Below are 22,328 nucleotides of genomic sequence, written 5' to 3'. Positions count from 1 at the left end.
GACCCCATTCCCAGCCAATTTTGGGGCAGACAGGGCAGGAAGGGGGGGTATTTTGTGCAAGCGGAAGTCCTTGCTCAAGGCTTCTGCTGACAGGATTCCTTAGGTGATTCCCACCCAATGTATTTCTCAGCCATTCATAAAAGCTATAGCTGACTTCAGCTAAGGAGGAAGGAACAATGCTGCCCTCTGGTGACTGGCCCACAGAAAAAACCTCTGAACCATGTTAGGAGAGCAAACCTTTTAGTGTAAAGTGTAGTTAGTGTAAAATTCCAACCTATTTTGCCCTTCCTCACACTCCACACTTAGCTCAGGGACCCTCAGAGCCTTAAGACTGGATGGCATTAACAGTAAGGTTCTGGCAAGTCCTTTATTCCTGAAAGAGGAAGTTCAGGACGCTTCTTGTCACAGGGTTTGTTTGCATGCTTATACAGTTGTACCTTGTTTTGCGACTGGGATCTGTTCCGGAGCCCCAGCCGCTAGCTGAAAAGGACACAAGGCAAAGTGCCGCGTCTGCGCATGTGCATGGAGCAGTTTGTGCTTTTGCGCATGCGCGAAGCACCAATCCCGGAAGTAACCCGTTCCGGCACTTCTGGGTTTGCCACAGACATTCGCCGGAATGGACGCTAGACAAGGCGGACGTTCATGGAGATATTAAACATCTTTTTTAATTGTTATGTTATATTGTTTGAATTGACTCTGAGAAATATTAGTTTAACCCCATAGTTCTAGAACCATGTGAGAAAGATTTTGCTAAACTAGAGGAGGAGGAATCTGCACCCTCTTTTGGCCTAGGCCCTTATTTGCTTTTATTGGACTGAGATGTGGAGTTTGAGGTTTATCTGTGCTCAGCCTTTTGCGTGGAAGCACTGCTATAATTTACCTTACGAGGCATGGTCTTCCTTTGTTTTCTGGATGAAATCTTACAGCCTCTCTTTCCCCACCCCTTTCACCCTTCTCTGTGTTTGCAGAAATGCCTCCTCTGAAACGGAAGAAGGGGCCAGCCCCCAAGATGCTTGGCAACGAGGTGTGCAGAGTGTGTGGTGACAAGGCCTCGGGCTTCCACTACAATGTCCTCAGCTGCGAAGGCTGCAAGGGCTTTTTCCGACGCAGTGTCATCAAGGGTGCCCAGTATGTTTGCAAGAATGGCGGCAGGTGTGAGATGGACATGTACATGCGGCGAAAGTGTCAGGAGTGCCGGTTGCGCAAATGCCACGAGGCAGGCATGCGAGAGCAATGTAGGTGACAAGAGCAGGGATGTGAGGCCAGAGAATATGTAGGAGCAATAAGGTACTCCTTATTGCAATATTCCATCTTATGCATAAAAAAAATCAGTGACTATATGTTAATAGAATCTGGTGTATGCTCAGAAAAAGTGTGAAATTGTACAATAATATTTGCTTAAGTTGAAAATATAATATTCCAATTTTCACTGAGTTCAGAGGGTGGTATTCAACCAAGTTTTATTCAGAGACCAATGAAAACAAACAGAACTAAGTTAGGTCCATTGGGCAAGTTAAAAGATGGGCAATCTCAAGCAGGGTGAAGGGATGAGCAGGTAATTGCAAGGAAATATGAAGAGGGATAGATATATGAAGGGCATATTAAGTGTAGCCTTTAAATGCCTTTAGGCAGCTGTACATACACAATGGGGGGGGGAATCTTTCACAGCCATGAGATCTAGAAAGTTGTATTTAAAGGGGTGAGGAGGAGCAAGCAGAAAGTCTCAGGAGACCTGATTTTGCCCTGCGTAATCTTTTGTTGGTGCATGAAATGTGAATAGGCTGCTTGTATAGGAGCCATATGAATAAAAGGTGAGTTTGTCAGTATAGGGCAAGCTGATGAGGTGGATGCCAATCCCAAATGTGGAGTTGCCACCTAGGAAATAATAAATGTTGAGACACTTTGCTTCCATCCTGCAGCAAAGCTTTCACTAATTTAGTGATTGTGTACTTCATATAACCAGCTGTCCCCTCACTGCTCCCTTTCTGTGCTGCGCTTTTAGGTGTTCTCTCTGAAGAACAAATCCAGCTGAAGAAGTTGAAGAAGCAGGAAGACGATCAGTCTCGGATGGTAGTTGTGCGCCAGAGCTCATTATCCCCCCCAAACACCCCTCCTAAAATGACACCGGAGCAGCTTGACATGATAGAAAAGCTTGTGGCAGCTCAGCAGCAGTGTAATCGGCGCTCCTTCACAGACAGGCTCAAAGTGACGGTAAAAGCACAGTTTAGGTGGGGCTCTGAACTAGAGGGAGAAAACAGACCTCGCCTACCTTCAGTAAAGCTCCTCTTTGAATAACCTAAGTTGGCACGTTCATCAAATTTTATGTAGGGGTGGGGTGGGGTGGGGGGGATATCCCATACTCAACAGGGATGGTGTCATTTTCTGATACATTCCGGTTTTCGAATGTTCTTTTGGAAGCCGAACGTCCGACAGGGCTTCCATGGCTTCCAATTGGCTGCAGGAGCTTCCTGCAGCCAATCAGAAGCCGCGCTTTGGAAGTCAACCATTTTGGAAGTCGAACAGACTTCCAGAATGGATTCTGTTTTACCTCCGAGGTACGACTGTACTTCTCATTGATTCCTGAATTGCAGAGGGTTGGACTAGATGACTCTTGGATCCTTTCCAACTCTATGATTCTCATGGATCCCAAAGGGTCCTGCATATCCCAGGCATTAAGGCCCAAGCTTGTAGACCCTGGGAGGAGCTTGTTTTCACTTTAGAGCCGATGGGGTCAGAATGCTGATGCCCAATGGAATTGTGGACTTAAGGTGCTGACCATGGATCATGTGGCTTTTGGGGTTCTGGAAGAACTAGCCATAGACTGCTGAACTGGAAAGAATAGTGGGGCTGTTTGGATTGGGTCTATATAAAAGATATGAGATGATTTAGAAGAAGTGGGATATTTCTCATTCATTTCAGGAGACTTTTTGCTTTTCCCTTCCAACCTTTATCAGACTATTTCTTCCTTTTCTCCCCATGGCTTTCCCACGAAAACTTCAGCCGTGGCCTCAGATTTCAGATCCTCTTCACCGCGAAGCACGACAGCAGCGTTTTGCTCATTTTACGGAGCTGGCAATCATTTCTGTACAGGAGATTGTGGACTTTGCAAAGCAGTTGCCAGGTTTCCTGGAGCTCACCAGGGAAGATCAGATTGCTCTTCTGAAGACATCTACAATAGAAGTAAGACCTGCACCCTACCGCTCTCTTCAGAAGGAATGGCAGCTGTCACTGCAGTCATAAACACTGGTGACACCTGGCTGGTGAAAGCTTGTCAGGGCAGGGCAGAATGTGCCCAGCCAACGTGCCGCCCTACAGACTCCCGTACCGCCCAACAAACCCTCGTTGTGCCCTACAGCCGCCACCCCACCCATGCCTAGCTACGCTACTGGCATCTGCCCCCAATTGAATGGCAGGCACCTCGATTGCCACTGCAAGAAGAGGCAGCTACAGGGGACCACTTTGGCAGGTGTTCCTATTGAGGTGGATGGGTTTGGTGTCATACCCATTTCCTGTAACAATGGCATAAAACAGTGAGTAAATTTGATTAATCAAATGTAGGAATTGCTCACCAAATTGTAATTTTGATAATAAACATTTTTAAAATGCTCAGGAGCATTTTAAAGTCTTCATGTGACACCTGGTTCTTTGCTGAGACAATACTCTTCTACATCAGCTCATTTGGAGCTATCCATGGTCCTGGTTGCTGTTTACTGGAACCTACCATGACCAAGAAGGGACGCGGGTGGCGCTGTGGGTAAAAGCCTCAGTGCCTAGGACTTGCCGATTGAAAGGTCGGCGGTTCGAATCCCCGCGGCGGGGTGCGCTCCCGTTGCTCGGTCCCAGCGCCTGCCAACCTAGCAGTTCGAAAGCACTCCGGGTGCAAGTAGATAAATAGGGACCTCTTACTGGCGGGAAGGTAAACGGCGTTTCCGTGTGCTGCGCTGGCTCGCCAGATGCAGCTTTGTCACGCTGGCCACGTGACCCGGAAGTGTCTCCGGACAGCGCTGGCCCCTGGCCTCTTAAGTGAGATGGGCGCACAACCCTAGAGTCGGACACGACTGGCCCGTACGGGCAGGGGTACCTTTACCTTTACCTTTACCATGACCAAATTAGTAATAAATTCATTTGTCTTGAGCTGACTTTGACCTGACCTACTTAACCGGACCCAATTTACTGTAACCTGACCTGCCTTGTTGTAATTTGACCTACTTAACTGGACCTGACTTTTGCCTGCCTTTTCCCTTGCAGGCCACAAATCTTGACATAGTAAGAAAAGGAGCAGGTCTGAAAATTCCCTTCTGTGAGCACTTAATTGGATCCATGCCACTGTGTACTATCTTACTGAGGGCTATTGGTGCAGGGATGTGTCCTGCTAGTTTATTGCCAGACATTTAATGACTTCTGTTTTCTACATTTAAGGTGATGCTGTTGGAGACATCTCGGCGCTACAATCCAGAAACAGAATGCATCACTTTTTTGAAGGACTTGAGTTATAATCGGGATGACTTTGCCAAAGCTGGTGAGCTAAACACAGTTTAGAGTACCGTATTTTTCGCACCATAGGACGCACCGGCCCATAGGACGCATCAAGTTTTTTTGGGGGGAAATAAAGAAAAAAAAATTATTTCCCCCCCAGGCGCTCGTGGGGCCGGCAGCGGGGAGAAGCGCTCTTCTCCCCGCAGTCCGCCTTCAGATCAGGTCCGGGGACAGCGGGAAGACGCGCTGCGTCTCCCAGCTGTCCCCGGAGCTTGGGGGCAGGCAGCGGGGAGAAGCGCTCTTCTCCCTGCCGCCCACCTTGACATCAAGTCCGGGGACAGCGGGAAGACGCGCTGCGTCTCCCAGCTGTCCCCGGAGCTTGGGGGCAGGCAGCGGGGAGAAGCGCTCTTCTCCCTGCCGCCCGCCTTGCGATCAGGTCCGGGGACAGCGGGAAGACGCGCTGCGTCTCCCAGCTGTCCCCGGAGCTTGGGGGCAGGCAGCGGGGAGAAGCGCTCTTCTCCCTGCCGCCCACCTTGACATCAAGTCCGGGGACAGCGGGAAGACGCAGTCTCCCCGCCGCCAGCCTCCAAACCACTTCGGGAGACAGCGGGATGGCGGCGTTCCGCCTCCCTCTGTCCCCCGACCTTGTGGGGCTGGCGCTGGGGCTCTCCTGAAGCCTGGAGAGCGAGAGGGGTCGGTGCGCACCGACCCCTCTCGCTCTCCAGGCTTCAGTGAAAGCCTGCATTCGCACCATAGGACGCACACACATTTCCCCTTCATTTTTGGAGGGGGAAAAGTGCGTCCTATAGTGCGAAAAATACGGTATCAAGGAGATCTTTTTTTAGTGCTGAAAAAAACAAAGTCCAGACTCTGCTCCAAAAGAAGTTAGGCTCTAAGTGATTGAACTTGGCATTTTTACTCTCAGCTGCACCTTTAAATATGGAAATTTCCACTATGGTTCATTCTGTTCTGCTTTTGGAATTCGCAAGTGATTCCAGTGGGTTTTGATTTCTCTTGTACTTGAAAATATATATTTTTTTAGGCTGAAAGGGCTCCGTTTCGCTTATTTATTTATTTATTTATTAACATTTATGTCCCACTTGATTGTTAAAAACCTCAAAGCAATTTACAAGAAGATAAAACAAGAAAATCAATAAAAATTACAACTGTACTTTAAAACATACAAACATTAAAATACAAAAGTTAGGACTCCAAGTGGTACAGCAATAAAACCGTTAGCACATTTGCAAAGCAAAGCGGGGTCTGATATGGTTTCAAATGGGATGGAGAACAACTTGGGGGTTAGACTACATGACTCTTGGGTCCCTTCCAACCCTACGATTCTATGACTCTACTAAAACTCATTAAAATTAAGCAGGACTGGCTAGCTTTTACAGTTATTCTAATTGGAACTAGTGTCACAGTGCCATGAATATAAGGTAGCAACTACTGGACAAAAACATGGGAAAGAATAGAGCACCATTAAGATTCAAAATGCCTTCAATTTTTTTAAAAAAATGTTTTGCATTACATTAAAGCAATGTTGACTTTTAACTTCCTGCTTGCTGTCTTTTCCCCCCAGGCCTTCAGTTTGAGTTCATCAATCCCATCTTTGGATTTTCAAAGGGAATGAATGAACTGCAACTCAATGATGCTGAATATGCACTTTTAATTGCTATTAGCATTTTTTCTGCAGGTAATAAACTTGGGAGCTCATGTTGCTGAATCAAAAAAATAAGAGTTTGTATGTGGGAGCTTAATACCATTTTCTTACGAAGAAACACACATAGATATAGCATAGAATAAGATTCTAATGAAGGATAATTTGTGCTGTGAATTAATGTTCTGGATCATTGGTCTTTGAAACATACCGAGAACCAGGTGGAAGTCTTGACATATATAAATCTTGTCAACCTCCTGAGTCTCCAAGAGCAGAAGTAACTCACGAAAGAGTCCACTGTGACAATATGATAGAAAAACAACCCACTTAATATAATTGTTCTCATGGGGACTATACATCTGTTCCTAAAAGAGGGTTGAGAAGTAAAAGATGCTCATAAAGCCTCTGATGAAAAATAGGGAATGTGGAAGACATAGTAATCACTTTATGGCTTGGGAATATTCCTATTTCTTTGGTATGCAGTGCAGTAGCTTCCAGATATTGTTGAATTATAACTCCCATAGCTGCTGATCACTGGCTGGGGCTGATGGGAGTTGTAGTCCAACAGCATTTGGAGGGACCTATGCTGGTGACTCTTGTCCTATATCGTCGTGGGGGCAGGGAAGTAAGTCGTCTTGACATGGATGCGTGAAGTGGCTTAGCTTTGGTTCACTTTTTGGAGTTACAGAATTTGGCCCATTGATTCTGTGCCCACCCCCAAGACCCAAACACCTAAGCCCCAGTTGTGTGAAAGTGTATGGAAATATATGAGTTGGGTGAGGATGTCACAGTGAAATTGCTTCTCCTGTTTTGTTTTCTGGATGCTTTGATACAGAGAAAAGTATTGCTGCAAGTAATTAAAAAAAAATCTAGCCAAAGCTCAGCAGTTTTCCTCATTGTTAAACATAATTTAAAGCAGGCTTAGGCAACCTTTGGCCCTGCAGATGGTGCCAAACTACATTTCCCTTCAACCCCATAGCCCCATGGTCAATAGTCAAAACTGATGAGATTTATGATCCAAAAACATCTGGAGGGTCAGAGCCCGCCTCTCTATGTTTCATTGAACTTCAGAATGTTCAAAGTCCTTCATATATATTATCTCAATCTTTTCAGCTCATGGGTTTTATTTTCTATAGATATTTTAGTTTTGTTACGATGAAATGAAACTTGCTGCTACAACAACAATAACCTTATAAGGTAGAGGCAGCCTAGCTCACAACATTTGCTTCTTCCATTGACACTGGTGGGAGTTAAATACTTGTTCTTAATGAACATGAATAAAACCCACAGGTGTGAGAGAATGGGTCACGTGACAGGAACCTGTGCATGTCTAAGCTGTAGGGTGCATGGACAGTTGTGGAGCCAGACTTTGGGAAGGGGCTTGGTGGATTTGGGTATTTGGATTTTAGCCTCAGTCTGACTAGTCTGCATTCAGCTACCGATGAACCTTTTGTCTTGCTTATTGGCAGACCGGCCAAACGTTCAAGACCAGACCCTGGTGGAAAGGTTGCAGCATACCTACGTAGAAGCCCTTCATTCTTACATTTGCATCCACAGACCAAACGTAAGTGTCTGGCTGAGCTCTGAGTCATTTTGTATTGCCAAAAATATGTGTGCAGAATAATATTGAGATTAAAGTACACGGGTTTTTTTAAGTTGTATTGATTGGTCTTTTGGACTGCATGTCCAAATGATTCTGTTTGCATAGGAATCTATCTTATCCTGAATCAGACCATTGGTTTGTCTAATTCAGTAATGATAATAAGAAGAAGAAGAGTTTGGATTTGATATCCCGCCTTTCACTCCCCTTAAGGAGTCTCAAAGCGGCTAACATTCTCCTTTCCCTTCCTCCCCCACAACAAACACTTTGTCAGGTGAGTGGGGCTGAGAGACTTCAGAGAAGTGTGACTAGCCCAAGGTCACCCAGCAGCTGCATGTGGAGGAGCAGGGATGCAAACCCGGTTCACCAGATTATGAGTCCACTGCTCTTAACCACTACACTACACTGGTGTAGTAATAATACTGCCTACTCGGACTGGCAGCTGCTCTGCAAGCTCACAGGCAAACATCTTTCCCAGCCCTGTTAGCTGAAATCCTTTTATCTGGAGATGCCAAGCATTGCACCTGTGACTTTCTGTATGTAGTGCTGCTATTGAACTTTGGTTCCTTTCCTGCTATCTAATATTTATTTTTAAAAAACAGAGAAGGGGCAAACATTACAGATCTAATAGGGGCTTACTCAAAGAGTGCTCCTTTCTTCAAGAGCTTGAGGAGAGAAAGCAAATATTTAGTGGAGATGCTTTCAGCTCCATTATCACAGTAATCATCATCATCAATAATATTTATACCCCGCCCATCTGGTTGGGTTTCCCCAGCCACTCTGGGCGACTCTGAACAGAACACTAAAAACACAATAAAACATCAAACATTAAAAACTTCCCTAAACAGGGCTGCCTTCAGATGTCTTCTAAAAGTCAGATAGTTATTTATTTCCTTGACATCTGATGGGAGGGTACTCCACAGGGCAGGCTCCACTGCCAAGAAGGCCCTCTGCCTTTTCAGCCACCATATGCTTCTGCTTTCTATAACAAGTTAATCTTTACATGTGCGGAAAATGAAGGTGACCTAAAGGAACTGTAGATTAGGAGATGCACCTACCGCACATTCTGTGACAGCTTAGACTCCCATAGAGATGGGCAATCCTATATACATTATGCAGCCTTGTACAACCTCTATCTGCCTCCTGTTTAAATGGAACTATAGTCAGTTACATTTGCTAGCACTGTCAACAGCTCCTCAAGATCTTGGGGAACCTTCCCTATGTGGAGCTGTCCAGCTGTCTTTTAGGCCAGGGGTGGAGTGGCCTTCCAGATGTTGCTGGACTACAATTCCCATCATTCCTGGCTATTGACCATGCTGACATGGGCTCATGGGCATCCAACAATATCTGGAAGGCTCACAAGTTAGACACTTGTTTTGGGAGATAATACAGTTTTGATTCTGAACTGTAGTTGCAGGGGGATGGGGGGAGAGAATTGATTGAAAGGTGCTGCTTGAATGTCTGGAAGCTAAAACAAGTATTGAACAGGATTTTTAGCGCACAGAACAGAATACTGTTTCTTGTCCAAGCCTCCTAGTACACAATATAATTGCTCCTAGTTCTATATTCTCAGCTTTCTGCCCTGTAGTCCTTTGATTTTTGCTTTGTCATTTAACTCCCCAGTTCTTGATGGTACCATTCCCCCCAACCCCCCCCCCCCAATGTTAAGGTTTAAATTCATTAGGCAAAGAGTGCAAAACAATTCATGCAAGTGTCCATGATTTGCATAATTTGTTCTGAGCAAGGAGCTTGGCACAGTGCATTGCAATCCATGAGGTTGCCGAGACATTTTACAATTGAACTGATTGGCATAGGCTTAGATTTAACGTTATTAATTACCCTGATATCTAAAATGCCTTGCAGTCTCATTACCATGGGAGCAAGTCATTATTAGTCCTGCTTTGCTGATGAGAAGCTGAGAGTGAAGCAGAATTTTGGCTCTGACTGATATCATTGTCCTTTTGCATATGACCTTGCAGGATCATCTAATGTTCCCACGGATGTTAATGAAACTGGTCAGTCTTCGGACTCTAAGTAGCGTCCATTCTGAACAGGTGTTTGCTCTTCGGCTACAGGACAAGAAGCTGCCACCCCTTCTTTCAGAGATCTGGGATGTCAATGAATGACCGCACTGTCCCCGTGCACCAGCTAGCTGAAGCAACCCCATCCTTGACTGTTGCTAACAAGAAGCTGTCCTCCCCTCTCAAAAAGACTGGAGCTCAGCGCAGAGGGCTATGGTCTTGTGGTTTCTTTGTTCTGAAACAATGCAGAAGGCAATTGAGATGGACCAGTTAATGCTTGAGTCTTTGATTTTAATGCCTTCCAGAAATGGAACAACTGAAACACCTCAACGTAGTAGAGATGACGAACCCACCCTAATAATTTCTCCAGTGGCTCTCCTTCTTCAGGCACTTATCCTGTGTTTAATTTCAAGGACCTGTCATACACCCCCTCACCCCCCACCCCCCTCAGGGTTTCAAAGGCACGCCCCCATTATGTATCCAGTTTGTTTAGTTTACTGGGAGTTGTCTGGACTGAATATTCTAAATACATTTTCTCATTCATAGATGTTTCTGGCAATCTCGAGTAGTTTTTGGTTGACGGATTTCCCCCCCTCAGAAACCTGTAACCATAATGCAATTTTGTTGACTTTTTCAAAGGGGCTCTGAAGGTTGGAAGGGTAGCTGTATCATAGAAAACTCAGTGATATTTCTTTTCCCAACTCCTATGTGCCCCCCCAATACCACCACTGGTATTTTAGGGCCATTCATGTGTATATCAAAAATGCACAGGGAGCCATGCCCAGTAACCAAGCCCTGCTATGCAGCTGCTTCTAATGTGAAGGTGTACATCACATGTACACACAACATCCATTTGTGCAACCCCATCCTGTATACAGATACTAAAAAGTACCGTAAGTCCTGCTTAGTTCAGTGTGTCTTGCATTCAGTTGATTACACATAGGACTGCAGTCTCAATGAGCAATCTGTGAAGTGGCCCTTATAAAGTTTGTGAACTTGCAGATTAGCACAGCTTCAACATGGGACACATCTTACCTGTAGAATCTGCACTGAGCAGCATGCTTGCTTTATAACTATCAACCCTCTTGCCCACAGTCAGACATGGTCTTGCCATAGTGGAGATCAGTCCTGTTCCTTGCCATACTGTTTCTGTGTGGATACCATTTGTTCCACCTGTATTCCTTTTGGGTTTCATAAACATGAAAACATGACAAATGATTTCGTAGAAGGTTGTGTCTATATGAACATGTCTAGTTCATTATTTTTTGGCTTGCGTGGAATGCATATTGTGCCAGGTGGATCAGAGGAACATTCCAAGGACACAAATCTAAGAGATTTGTGTGGTTAGCTCGGGATGCCAGCTGTATGTTCTGTCATGTCTTGTACTACTCCTTCAGTCATGTGGACAGGAAAGATCTGCATGGGAAGCTGTCTCTATGCCTGGACTCCAGGGATCAAGAATGTTCCCTGTCCTTGTATTTTGAGCTATCTGTATGATCTTACAGTGGGTGTGTATGTATGTTGTAATAGTATCAAACATTACTTGGGTATCTGTGTAATGTGGGTACAGATGTCTATTTTTGTAAGAGAATAGACACTTTGAAACAGGCAATTTGGAACAGAATTGGTGGTGCTTAACCCTTATCCTTCCCACTGATTTTCAGCTGCAACTCCCCTCCCTACCAGCCATTTCCTCTATAGAGTTCCAGACATAATGTTTATAAGGGTAAATTACGTATGTCTTTGGACCCCATGTGGTTGCAGCAAAAAATGGCAGGTATTCAAAGAGTTAAGAACTTTCTCCCCTCCAACCTGGTTCTTCACTCCAAATTTGTCTTACAAAACAATCTTTTCCTCTGCTGCCATAAGATATCTTCAGGAAATAAAATAAGTTTGCATGTGTGATCCAAGTTTACGCTGAGAAAAGAAAGAGGCCTGAATCTATTTTGAGGTGTTTGTTTATAATCCTTCCTTCTCGTCTTTGAACATGTCAAGTTTTTATCTAAGGACTTTTCTTTAAGGTTGATACCCATTATAAATAGTTGAATATTTTCAGCCTGGTCCTATGCAGAGTTAGGCACACCCAATCAATGTGCTTAAGCATACCTAAGTTTGCATAGAGGATTAACTTACTTGAAGAAAAACACCCATCCTTCTGTTTGCTAGAAGAAACAAATTGATGCCGGGAATTAAATCTGCGATTCCCTGGCACTGCAGTAGTATGTGCTTCCTTTGTTGGGATTTAAATTGCTTGCCCTGCAACCATCCTAAGAGCCTGGGCCCATGAACCAATGTGATTGTTGACTGTAGCAAGTGCCATACCTATGGTGTCGGCCTTGTGTCTGTTTTGCACTTGAGGTTGGTCTCTTACCACTGGCCTTCACTCACTCTATAAAGCACTTGTAACAATTTGTAAACTCTGTTTTTTTATATATAACTTTGCTGTTGCAATATCCTTTACGTTTAATTCTGTATTTTTGACTGTTTGCAAAATGCTAATGTTTATGCAAAAAATTAAAATCTAAAATTAAAATCGCTGTTAGTAAACGACCGTTGTTAAATGTGCGTATCTTTGGGAAGCGGGTTTTTGCTTTTTGGGGGGAGGAGAACATGTGGCATCTCCTTTGGATTGAAATGGTTCTTTGGTTGCTCTGCTCGTGCTCATTATACCGCCTCTTTCAACAGCCCTTGTCCCACACAGTGGCGTGGGGGTGGGGAGTTTGTCGCTTAACGCGGCTCCGGCCCGCTTTTCGACCCCCTCCTGCAGGGCCCGGCCGGGGGCCACGGCGCTCTCAAGGCCCTCAGCAGCGAGCGACTCCGCAGCGCCTCTTCCCGCCGCTTTCGGTTCTCGCGCCGCTTTCCCTCGTTGCGTTCCGCCCCGCCCTCCCCCTCGAGCGGCTGAATGGTTTGGCTCTCCCACCTCCCGCTCCCCGCCCTCCTCCGGCTTGTTGGTTCGCTCCTCCCCGGGCTGTTGATGCGGAACTGGAGCCAGGCGGCTTTAAGGCTGGGGCTGAGCTGAGCTGCGCGGTGCGCGAGGAGGCGGCGGCGGCGGCGGCGGCGGCGGCCTCGTCTGACAGGTAAAGGCGAGCAGGCCTCGCGCTAACGGCTGGGAAGCGGATAATGGGGCGCCGCCCGGCCTCCTGTCTGTGACATATGCGGGGCTGAGAGGCGGCGAGGGTTTGTGGGGAAGGCAGAGGAGGCGCGCTCGCTTGCGTCGGGGTGGCGGCGGCGAAGAGAGAACCGGACCTGCCGGCTGAGGCGGCGGCGGGATACGCAGCCAGTGGCGCCTGGGCTGAGGGGCTGCTCGGTGGAGAGCAGGTGGGCGCGCGGAGCTCGCGTGGGCTGGGAGGGGAGGACGGAGGAGTGCGCGGGTGTTGGAGGGCAGCAGGCACGAGTGGGGGGCTCGGAACGGAAAGGAGTTCGGGTGGGGGGTGCCGACGGCTGACGCAGAGAAGGTGGTGTGTGTGTCGGGGGAGAAGTATTGGCAGGCGCTGGATGAGGCGCAGCCGCATGGGGAGGGGGGGAGAGGAGCTGCCGGGGGGGGGCAGGGAGGGATAAAGGGATAAAGCTTAGGGCATTAGCGGGATGCAGCAGGTACTGTGCCTGTGTGTGTTTATGTGCGTATAAATGGATTTAGGAGGGCAGGTACTGGAGCAGTGTATAGTGGTACCTCGGGTTACATACGCTTCAGGTTACAGACTCCGCTAACCCAGAAATAGTACCTCGGGTTAAGAACTTTGCTTCAGGATGAGAACAGAAATCGTGCTCCGGCGGTGCGGCAGCAGCAGGAGGCCCCATTAGCTAAAGTGGTGCTTCAGGTTAAGAACAGTTTCAAGTTAAGAACGGACCTCCAGAACGAATTAAGTACTTAACCCGAGGTACTGTGTGTGTGTGTGTGTGTGTGTGTGTACACACACACACACACACACACACACACACACAGTATGTGTGTGTTATGTGCGTATAGATGGGTTTAGGAGGGCGACTGCCTGATGTTGGTGTGATTTGTGTGGCTTACGCCCCCCTCTCATCCCTCCACTGGGCTGAGCTTGCAACTCGAAGATGCCCCGTCCTTGCTCTGTGGATCCATCTCTCCTGTCCTTGGGGGATGCGATACGGTTGCAGCTGCTCTTCTGGACTCGCTCCGGGTGGATGCTTGTCCAAGGTCACGAGAGCGAGAGATAGAGGGAAGAGATAAAATGCAGTTTGCGGCTCTCGTTGCTGTGACCAACTCAGCAGAGATATTCTTCGGCCCAACAACACCCGCGGAGGGGTCGTATGTCGTCCCCAAGGCCGCGGGGGTCGGCTTACATTCCACACGGAAATGAAGAGTCTGTCTTTGCTGTCTGTGCCTTGCAAAATAAGGTGTTGGGAGATCGATCTTGCTTGCTTCTGACTTGCATTTTTGGGGGTCGAGTTTGGCCAGCTGGAAAATTACAGCATCTATTAAGGGACTGTGGTTTTTGAAGCAGCTGGCCTCCCAGTGTTGAAACAATCTGAAAGAGGAGAATGTGTGCTTTAAAGAATGAAGGGTTGTGTGGTGACACATTGTAAGTTCAACTAATAGAGTAGCATCTATTCTGTACACATGAGCTCCTCAGATAGATTTCATTTTCCTGGTGATCATTTCTGCAATGCTTTTGGGCCCAAAGCACCCCAAAGTGGTGAACAACATTAGCACATATTACAAAAGAAATACACAATAAAAGTAGCATACTGTAGATCAATCAAAACAATATAAAATAGGATCAAAATTAATTTAAGAATACCATTTATCTGTTAGGATCTGATCATCACTAGGTGTGATTCCTTGGAGGTGGCAGAAACTGTCCATTCTTCATGGTTTCTTTGCAGAAGCAAGGAACTCATCAGAACCATCTAGCTGGCATTTCCCCCCTTACACAGCATGTTATTTATGTGTTTCTGATGTACCGTGAATAGTTATTGTCTTTAGTTATCCATATCTGATGGAGCCATTCACTTATAGCCTCTCAATAATTCTGACCAGAATAATGCACCCCCATCAAGTGTCTCCTTTTGTATGATAAAATGTTTGTGTGTTCTTGAAAACAAATACATTTAGGCTGTATATTAAACATGATGGGAATGTTGATAGGAAATTCTGCCAAGGATTTGCTTGCTAATGTTGCTGAGATCTATAATGTTGCATATTTATTTAGATTTCTGTCCCATCTGTCTACTTGACATAAAGTGAATGACAGCATTTGTGAAAGACAGGCCAGAGCAGACAAAACTCTACCCCCTACTGGCTTAACAACATTTTCACATGTGAGCCTTGGTAGTTTTTGTAATTGTAACACAAATGCAAAATACAACACTGGTTAAAATGTTCAGTTTTTAAAATTTGTATTAAGTGTTTATTGTGTATGTAAAATAGTTCACCAAGAGGCCCTGTAGTATGTAAAAATATTCTGAGACTCCGGTCATGTGTCAAAAACATGTGTCAAAAACAGCGCAATCCTCAACATGTCTACTGGGAAGCAAGCTTTATTGAATTCAGTGGAGATTACTGCTTTGCTTTGCTGCATGTTTTGTCATTTTCAATATCTGCTGGAGCTCTTTCACCAAGAGAGTATTTACCCCAATCTTGCATCTAGGCATCTGGGGAATTCTCATTTTATCCTTTTAAACCAATTACAAACAAACATTAAAAACCAACATGGATTACTGCCTAAAGTAATTTGTATTTGACTTTCATACAAGAAGCTTAAATGGTTGTTCTTTGTCTCCCGTGGAAGAAATAATACTTGAAAACCTCAAGTACACCTTTTAGTGTGCTATGTGAAAATAATCTAGGATCCTTAGGCTTTTGTGAGTCTCGAAGAGAAGTTCTATGGCTGTAGGACAGTTGCTGAGAAAGTTCCTATAGATGCCCTTCTAGAGCATTGGACTGAGAGTAATTTAAGGTATAGAAGGACAAAATAAAAACCTGAATTCTGCCAGCAAGAATTAATGACTAGCACTGGAGCCCAGCACTAACACCATTCTTATTAGTTCAGTTTGTATGCCAGTTTCCCACATAAATGCATCCCAAAATGTGGCTTGCAATGCAACCGTAAAACTACCTATCAATACCTCATTACAATAAGCAGTGTAATACATATTATAATTCAAAATGAATAATTTATTTTGATAGAGCCAACATTATGCCACTTAAAATTCATTATAAAATAATACCAATCATTGAAAAACATCAAGTGATATTTATTTATGATAAAATATATAAACCAGAGTCAGATATGATATGATGATTTTCTAGCGGAGTCAGGTGTTAATACTTATGTTCTTAACACTTTGTAGAATTGTTGACATATTCTAAATCACCTTTGTTACCTTTGTTAGTAGAGAAGTTGCACCAATGCTTCCGTTACTACCTGGAACTAGTAACAGGCATTTAATGTATAATTAATAATTTGTTAATGGTGTGTGCATGTGACTTCATTCTAATAAAGGAATTCATTGGTGGAATTTATTAAGATAAGATAAGGTAATAAGTAGCTTAGGAGTGGCTTTTTGTGGATTGTCTATACTATTGTACAAATATGCACTGTGTTGTTGGATCAGAGCACTTGGCCCACTTTAGTAAATCTGGCCATCTACATGTTAGTTTCTCTGCAGCCTAATAATAACAGATCTGCATTTATACAGCAACTACCATTCTGTATCAGGAAACCTATCTCCCCACCCACTCCAGCTAAAAAAGTTTTGTTGGCATTAATTTATTTCCCTAGTCCAGCTGGCAGTTGTTTTCATCATATGTATGTTTTATAGGTTATATTCTATGTACATATGTTATATTAATGTCATGAGGAATTGCACAAAGCTTAGATAAATCACATAGAGAAATGCACAAACCTACCTTGCAAATCAGGTAGAAAATGTCTGTCACAGTATCTAAAATATGATTTCTGTAGAGCCATGGGGTAGAGAGACAGGCAAGCATAAACAGTAAAAGGATAAACAAGCTTGGCGTACACATGGCTGCCATTAATCCCAAGTATGGGGTATGCTTGGACATTTCCAAACTGTTTTGTACTTTACTAATATTTATTTGCAACATTTGCATATATTCAAAATGGTATGGTTTTGACTCATGTAAACAGTTCCTGGTTGTGTCTTTGCGGGTTTCTAATTAAATAAACTTTCTCACATATGTTAAGTTCCTACTATAGGCATGTTTTTTCTTCTTCAGTGGGGAAATGTCAGAATAGCAAGGCAAAACTGAGAAAATAACTCTAATGTATTATGATTGATTCGTCTACTCAGAGATGTAATTAAAAAGTGATGTTTTATCTGTTTTACATAGTATTTTCCCTTTTCCCTTTGGTTACAAGTTTGAATAGGCTTATCTCTTGATTCCCAGTACTTTGAAGAAAAATGCTATGTATATTTGTACATAAAACAGTCACCCCCCATCATACTTTTATTAAATATTTTTGGTATTCAGCTGCTTTTATAAAATTTCTTCTTGTTTGCTGTTTTTATTAAAATTTGGGCGGGGTATAAATAATATATTATTATTATAACTTATGACAAAAATTACTTTAAAATAAAGCAAAATAATGAAAAAAGCAAAACACTAAATCATATGTAACATCAGACCCAGCAGGAGAAGGCACAAAACAATTACAGTGGTACCTCCGTTTACGAATGTAGTTCATTCCGGAGGTCCGTTCTTAACCCGCAGCCGTTCTTAGACTGAGGTGCACTTTTGCTAATGGGGCCTCCTGCTACTGCCGCGCGACTTCTGTTCGCATCCTGGGGCAAAGTTTGCTACCAGGAGCATCTACTTCCGGGTTAGCGGAGCTTGTTAGTGTTTGTAAGGAGGACGGTACGTAACCCGAGGTTCCACTGTACAGTATTTTCTGTGCAAGTAGGCATTTGCTTAAACTAAAGAATTCACATACATACTTGCCAAATGAAAAAAATGAAGATTGCTTCTCAGCCTTTTGGCTAAGATCAGGTGTAGTTTATAAATTATTTCTATGCAGCTTCAGTGCTTACATAAATGCAGGCCAACAAATTGGCAGATAACTACAAAGTCTGCATTACAAAATCTGTACTGGTGAAGCCAATTTGGCACTCTTACAGGGGCATCTGCATAGCCCTGAACTCATTGCTGCCCAGCCTCTTCCAGGTAAACTACAGTGATTCTGGAGTCAGGGCAGCTCCACAGTGCCATCTCACAACACTGGCTGCTGTGTTTCAAACACAGATGATATATCTACACCCAGTTTTTGTTGTTTTGCTTTAAGCTGCATTCATACTTCTGGGATACAAATTACATAGCCAAGTGATCAGTTCCTTGTCTCTAGTTCCAAATGTGTGTGGGGGGGGGGGAGAATTTTCAGTGATGTGATAGTATATGTGGGAAAGGGTTAAATACTCCTCTCCAGATCAGTTCTACCCACCTCACTGCAATACAGTCGTACCTTGGTTTTTGAACAGCTTAGTTCACGAACAACTAGGAACTCGAACGCCGCAAACCCAGTAGTAGGTGTTCCAGTTTGTGAACTTTACCTTGGAAGCCGAATGTCCGGCACGGCTTCTGCGCCTTGGTATCCGAATGTTCCAAATGTCAAACGGACTTCCAGAACACATTCTGTTCAACAACCAAGGTACGACTGTAAAGGCAATGCTATTTGGAAGAGAAGGGTTGATGAGATAGTGAGAATTCCTACAGAGGAGATACAGACTATAAAGAAGAAAACGGCTAGAACACATTATATGCTGGCCATTACCAGCCAGTTATGCTGGAATGGCTGTGCCATGGGTCAGCTACACCTCAGAAAATTGTGCAACTTTTAAAACATAATACATTTTTGAGGGGTGGGTAGCAGAAGCTGAACAGGGAAAGCATGGGAGGAGGATATTTTGTTTACTGTGTAATGTAGGTGTCGTACATAAAGTGAGTGAACAAAGTATAGCTGTTTCATGGTAGCTGCTCAACATGGAAGCAGCCTAGGGCTCACGTGATTAATGCATTTGTAATTTATTTTTGCGGTGAATTGTGTATAAAGCTGCTGTTGAAAAGTCTTCAGAGCTTCAGCTTGTGTAGAATGCAGCAGCTCAATTCCTTTCAAGGATAAGGGAAACAGTAGTAGAGAGAGCATATAGTACCAGTACTGTATTAACTAATTGTGCTGGTTACTATTATTCTAATGGGCCATGTTGAAGACACTAGTCTTTTTTATTCTGCCATCTATGGACAGGCCACATTCTACGTACTTTTCACCGAATCATTGGATGGAATCTGTAAGGGAAGAGAGTTGGTCCTTTTCAGTCATGGTGTCTTAGTTTTGAACTCTCCTTTCAGCTTAACATTTAGGGGAAAATATTAAGACCTTTCTATTTTTTCAGGGTTTTATGAAATAGCTTGCATCCTCATTACAAATGAGATTTTGAAACAATTTATAGTGTGATTTTTCTTTTGGATGGGCCTTCTCAGTGGCTGCTTCCAGACTTTGAAACACTCTTCCTAGAGAAATTAGACTGGTTCCTCTTTGTTGGCCTTTTGCTGGCAGGTGAATAATTTCTTGTTCCAACAGGCTTTGGGGAACTGATTGTTTTTAAGGAAAGGTCTGGTACTGTAATACTTTTGTAATGATCTTTATGTTTTAATCTCTCTCTCTCTCTCTCTCTCTCTCTCACACACACACACACACACACACACACACACAAAATGTTTTTGTTTTTATTTTTAGTGATTGCTATTTTATTCTATTTTAGCTGTAAGTTACCTTAAGTCCTTGTTGGGGGGAAAGGTAGGATATAAAGAAATATAATAATCATAATAATTTGATGAGTGTGCTTATATATTTTATGCAATATGCTTTGGATATTTAGAAAGACATGAAAAAGCAGGATAAAACTTTATGCATAAACAATTCCCTTCTTTCCTTGTTATACCTGTATTAGACATATAACTATATAGGCCTTAGCTCAGTTGGTTAGAGTGTGGTGCTGATAATACCAGGGTTGCAGGTTTGTTTCCTGCACGGGACAGCGGCATATTCCTACATTGCAGGGGGGGTGGACCAGATGTTCCTCAGGGGGTGGACCAGATGTTCCTCAGGGTCTCTTCCAACTCTACAATTCTATGATTATTTGGTTCTACCAATCTCATCATTTAAATAGAAATTTCCTCTTTTGAAGTCAAATGTGACTGCTGAACTTTATTGGCAGATGTTTACTTTCACATATGTTGAATTTGATAGGTGTATGGAAACTGTTCCAAATTGATTTAACTTAACATCTAGCATCAGATCCTGGGCACCACTTAAGTTTATGTCAAGATTCACCTCCTTTCTGATTGGGTCCATGACCAAATTTTTTAGACACAGTCATTTTAGGGTATCTAGAGCTGTTACTTCTTCATTATTAGATACAAGATAAATGCACAATAAAATATCAGACTATATATTATGTGCACATGCTGCATGCAGTTATATAACTAACAATTTCTATAGCACACAGTAGATGAATCATTTTAGTTCTCTTACATAAAATTCTGTGCAGACATATCCACTCTGTGAAAAGAAATACTGGCAATGTGTTATGACAACTTAACCTTGAACATGTTCCTAAAGAATCTTAATTGCATATTTTTCAACATTTATGGAAACAAAGTAATAGATAGCAAGGAAATTAGAGGAAAATATGTTGCCTTCATACTCGTTAACATCTTTCATAATTCTTTAATGTTGGCAGCAAATTGCATGCTAATGAAATATTCAGATGGTTTTGAATAGAAATGTAACAAATGGAGAGAACCTGAATGTACTTGAAATGCAGGAACTTTAATCTTGACAATGACACTAATACATTAGAAGTACTGTATGAGCTTATGAGGACAATCTAAAATGTTCAATAGAATAAGGAAAAGTAAAAATTCAGGGAGTGGACAAGTGAGCAAAAATAGGTAATAAATTTGATATGATTTCAAACTATTTTTCCATTGTCATATTGCATAGAAATTTTGGAGTCTATATACAATTTTTTTTTAAGTGTGCATACTAGTGCATCATCCTGTTATCATGGGGTCATCCAGGTACCTATGGGAAGCCCTCAAGGAAGACTTAAATTACAACAATACTCTTCCCACTTAAAAAACAAAACCTTCCCATTTGTGATTCCCAGCAATTGGTACTCAGAGCCTTTGATGGTGAAGGTAGAACATAGCCATGAAATTAGCCATGTGTATTTAGTAGGATGACTCAGTGAAATGTGCAATATTAGTATCCTGATCTTTCACTTAGTATTCTGTCTGTGATAATGGCCAGTGTTTCACTTAAGATTCCTGCAGCAAAGCCCAAACAAATTATTGCAGTTCACTGCATGGAGCAATAATAGAATCATAGCATGTGTGATTGACATGGAACAATCATAGAATCATAGAACTGTAGATTTGGAAAGGACCCACAAGGGTAATCTAGCCCAGAGATTCCTGCAATTCAGGAATCACAGCTAAGGAATCATTGACAGATGGCCATCCAAACTCTGTTTAAAAACCTCCGATGAAGTAGAGTCCATCACCATTACAATGATGACTCCTGTACTTTTATGGAAGTCTTGGTGTCTTGTTTTATTCTGCTATGGTCTGTGGACCAACACAATAAATATTTGACCTTGCTGTGACTGGGGGGTGGGGAGCTTGAACAACAACCCCACTCCCCAACTGTGTTGTTTTCCTCTGCCCTTCTACTATTTTCTGTGCTTAACCAGACAGCCAGAATCATAGAACTGTAGACTTAGAAGAGCCCAAGGGCTCATCGAGTCCAACCTCCGCGCAATTCAGGAATCTCAGCTAATAAGTTGGCCTGTCTAGATGAACCCTGCCTGCATATGTTGGGGGTCTGCACCTCCCTTTAGGAATGTGAGGCTGGAGCACCCTGCAGCTCCTCAGGGTTCCATAACCATTATATTAAAAAAAACCTCTTGCTGAGCCACAATTCCACCATTCATCTTCTGTCTAATTGTGATTGTGAATTAATGCAATGATGCTATGAGCATCATGTTAAATTAATTGCGGGTAGCTAATCTGGTTTTTGTGGTGCTGTATATGCATGCTAACATTCTTTTTGCTTATTTATCATTAGAACTTTAACTGTTGGAGAACAAGTATTTGTGGAGTATTCTTTATTCATAGCTAATATTTAAAGAAAATACTACTGGAGAAAATGAGGCAAAAGTGGGTAAAAGAAACAAATGAATATTTTATATAATCCTGCCCAGTTGAGTAATTTTATATAGTTTGACATTTGTTGGAGATCCTGTTAATTCTATTCCTTACAAAGTTATTTTATTAAGTGTGGAATTAATTTAGGAAAACTTACTAGCTTCCCATACAGCATAAATGATTCTTGCTGCTTTATCCACGAGGATTTCCATCCTGGAAGAAAGAATAAACAAGAGTCAAACAGCCACTAAATTGGCATTCTACTATGCTGTTGACTGCTTTTTATTTATTGGTTGTGTGGCAAAATTTGTAATGCTTTAACAGGGAATAATTCTGTTGGCAAGTGCTTAAGCTATCAATTCTGGATCAGTT

The 22,328-nt window shown here is 43.2% G+C and overlaps 2 protein-coding genes and 1 long non-coding RNA gene across 43 annotated transcripts in view; 2 read left to right on the top strand and 1 right to left on the bottom strand.

Moving 5' to 3' along the window:
• NR1H3 (nuclear receptor subfamily 1 group H member 3) overlaps positions 1 to 12,307 on the top strand; it is a 36,036-nt gene extending 23,729 nt beyond the window's left edge. For all 4 annotated transcript variants that reach the window (XM_081021268.1, XM_081021271.1, XM_081021270.1 and 1 more), the window contains exons 4-10: positions 969 to 1,235; positions 2,003 to 2,211; positions 3,001 to 3,180; positions 4,420 to 4,519; positions 6,059 to 6,172; positions 7,606 to 7,700; positions 9,716 to 12,307. In XM_081021268.1, coding sequence (XP_080877394.1) covers positions 969 to 1,235; positions 2,003 to 2,211; positions 3,001 to 3,180; positions 4,420 to 4,519; positions 6,059 to 6,172; positions 7,606 to 7,700; positions 9,716 to 9,862 — 1,112 coding nt within the window. In that variant the 3' untranslated portion in view covers positions 9,863 to 12,307. The remainder of the gene's footprint in view (positions 1 to 968; positions 1,236 to 2,002; positions 2,212 to 3,000; positions 3,181 to 4,419; positions 4,520 to 6,058; positions 6,173 to 7,605; positions 7,701 to 9,715) is intronic.
• Positions 4,920 to 5,295, bottom strand: LOC308485671. The gene is made up of 3 exons (XR_013990670.1): positions 5,182 to 5,295; positions 5,041 to 5,129; positions 4,920 to 4,988 (listed from the first exon to the last, which is right to left on the bottom strand). It is a non-coding gene; the product is annotated as an uncharacterized lncRNA (long non-coding RNA).
• A 370-nt stretch (positions 12,308 to 12,677) lies between the features above and the next one.
• Positions 12,678 to 22,328, top strand: part of MADD (MAP kinase activating death domain) — an 80,082-nt gene continuing 70,431 nt past the window's right edge. For 37 of the 38 annotated variants that reach the window (XM_081020382.1, XM_081020381.1, XM_081020380.1 and 34 more), the window contains exon 1: positions 12,678 to 12,834. The gene's annotated coding sequence lies outside the window, so the exon portion shown is untranslated. Of the gene's footprint in view, positions 12,835 to 12,922; positions 13,076 to 22,328 lie in introns of those variants that run through there. The other variant, XM_081020362.1, reaches the window with a different exon arrangement.

Source organism: Podarcis pityusensis, assembly GCF_964106645.2.
Source record: "Podarcis pityusensis genome assembly, chromosome: 1".
NCBI classification, from domain to species: Eukaryota; Metazoa; Chordata; class Lepidosauria; order Squamata; family Lacertidae; genus Podarcis; species Podarcis pityusensis.
Note: the sequence above shows the minus strand (reverse complement) of the source record. Positions and strands in the feature narration are given on the sequence as shown.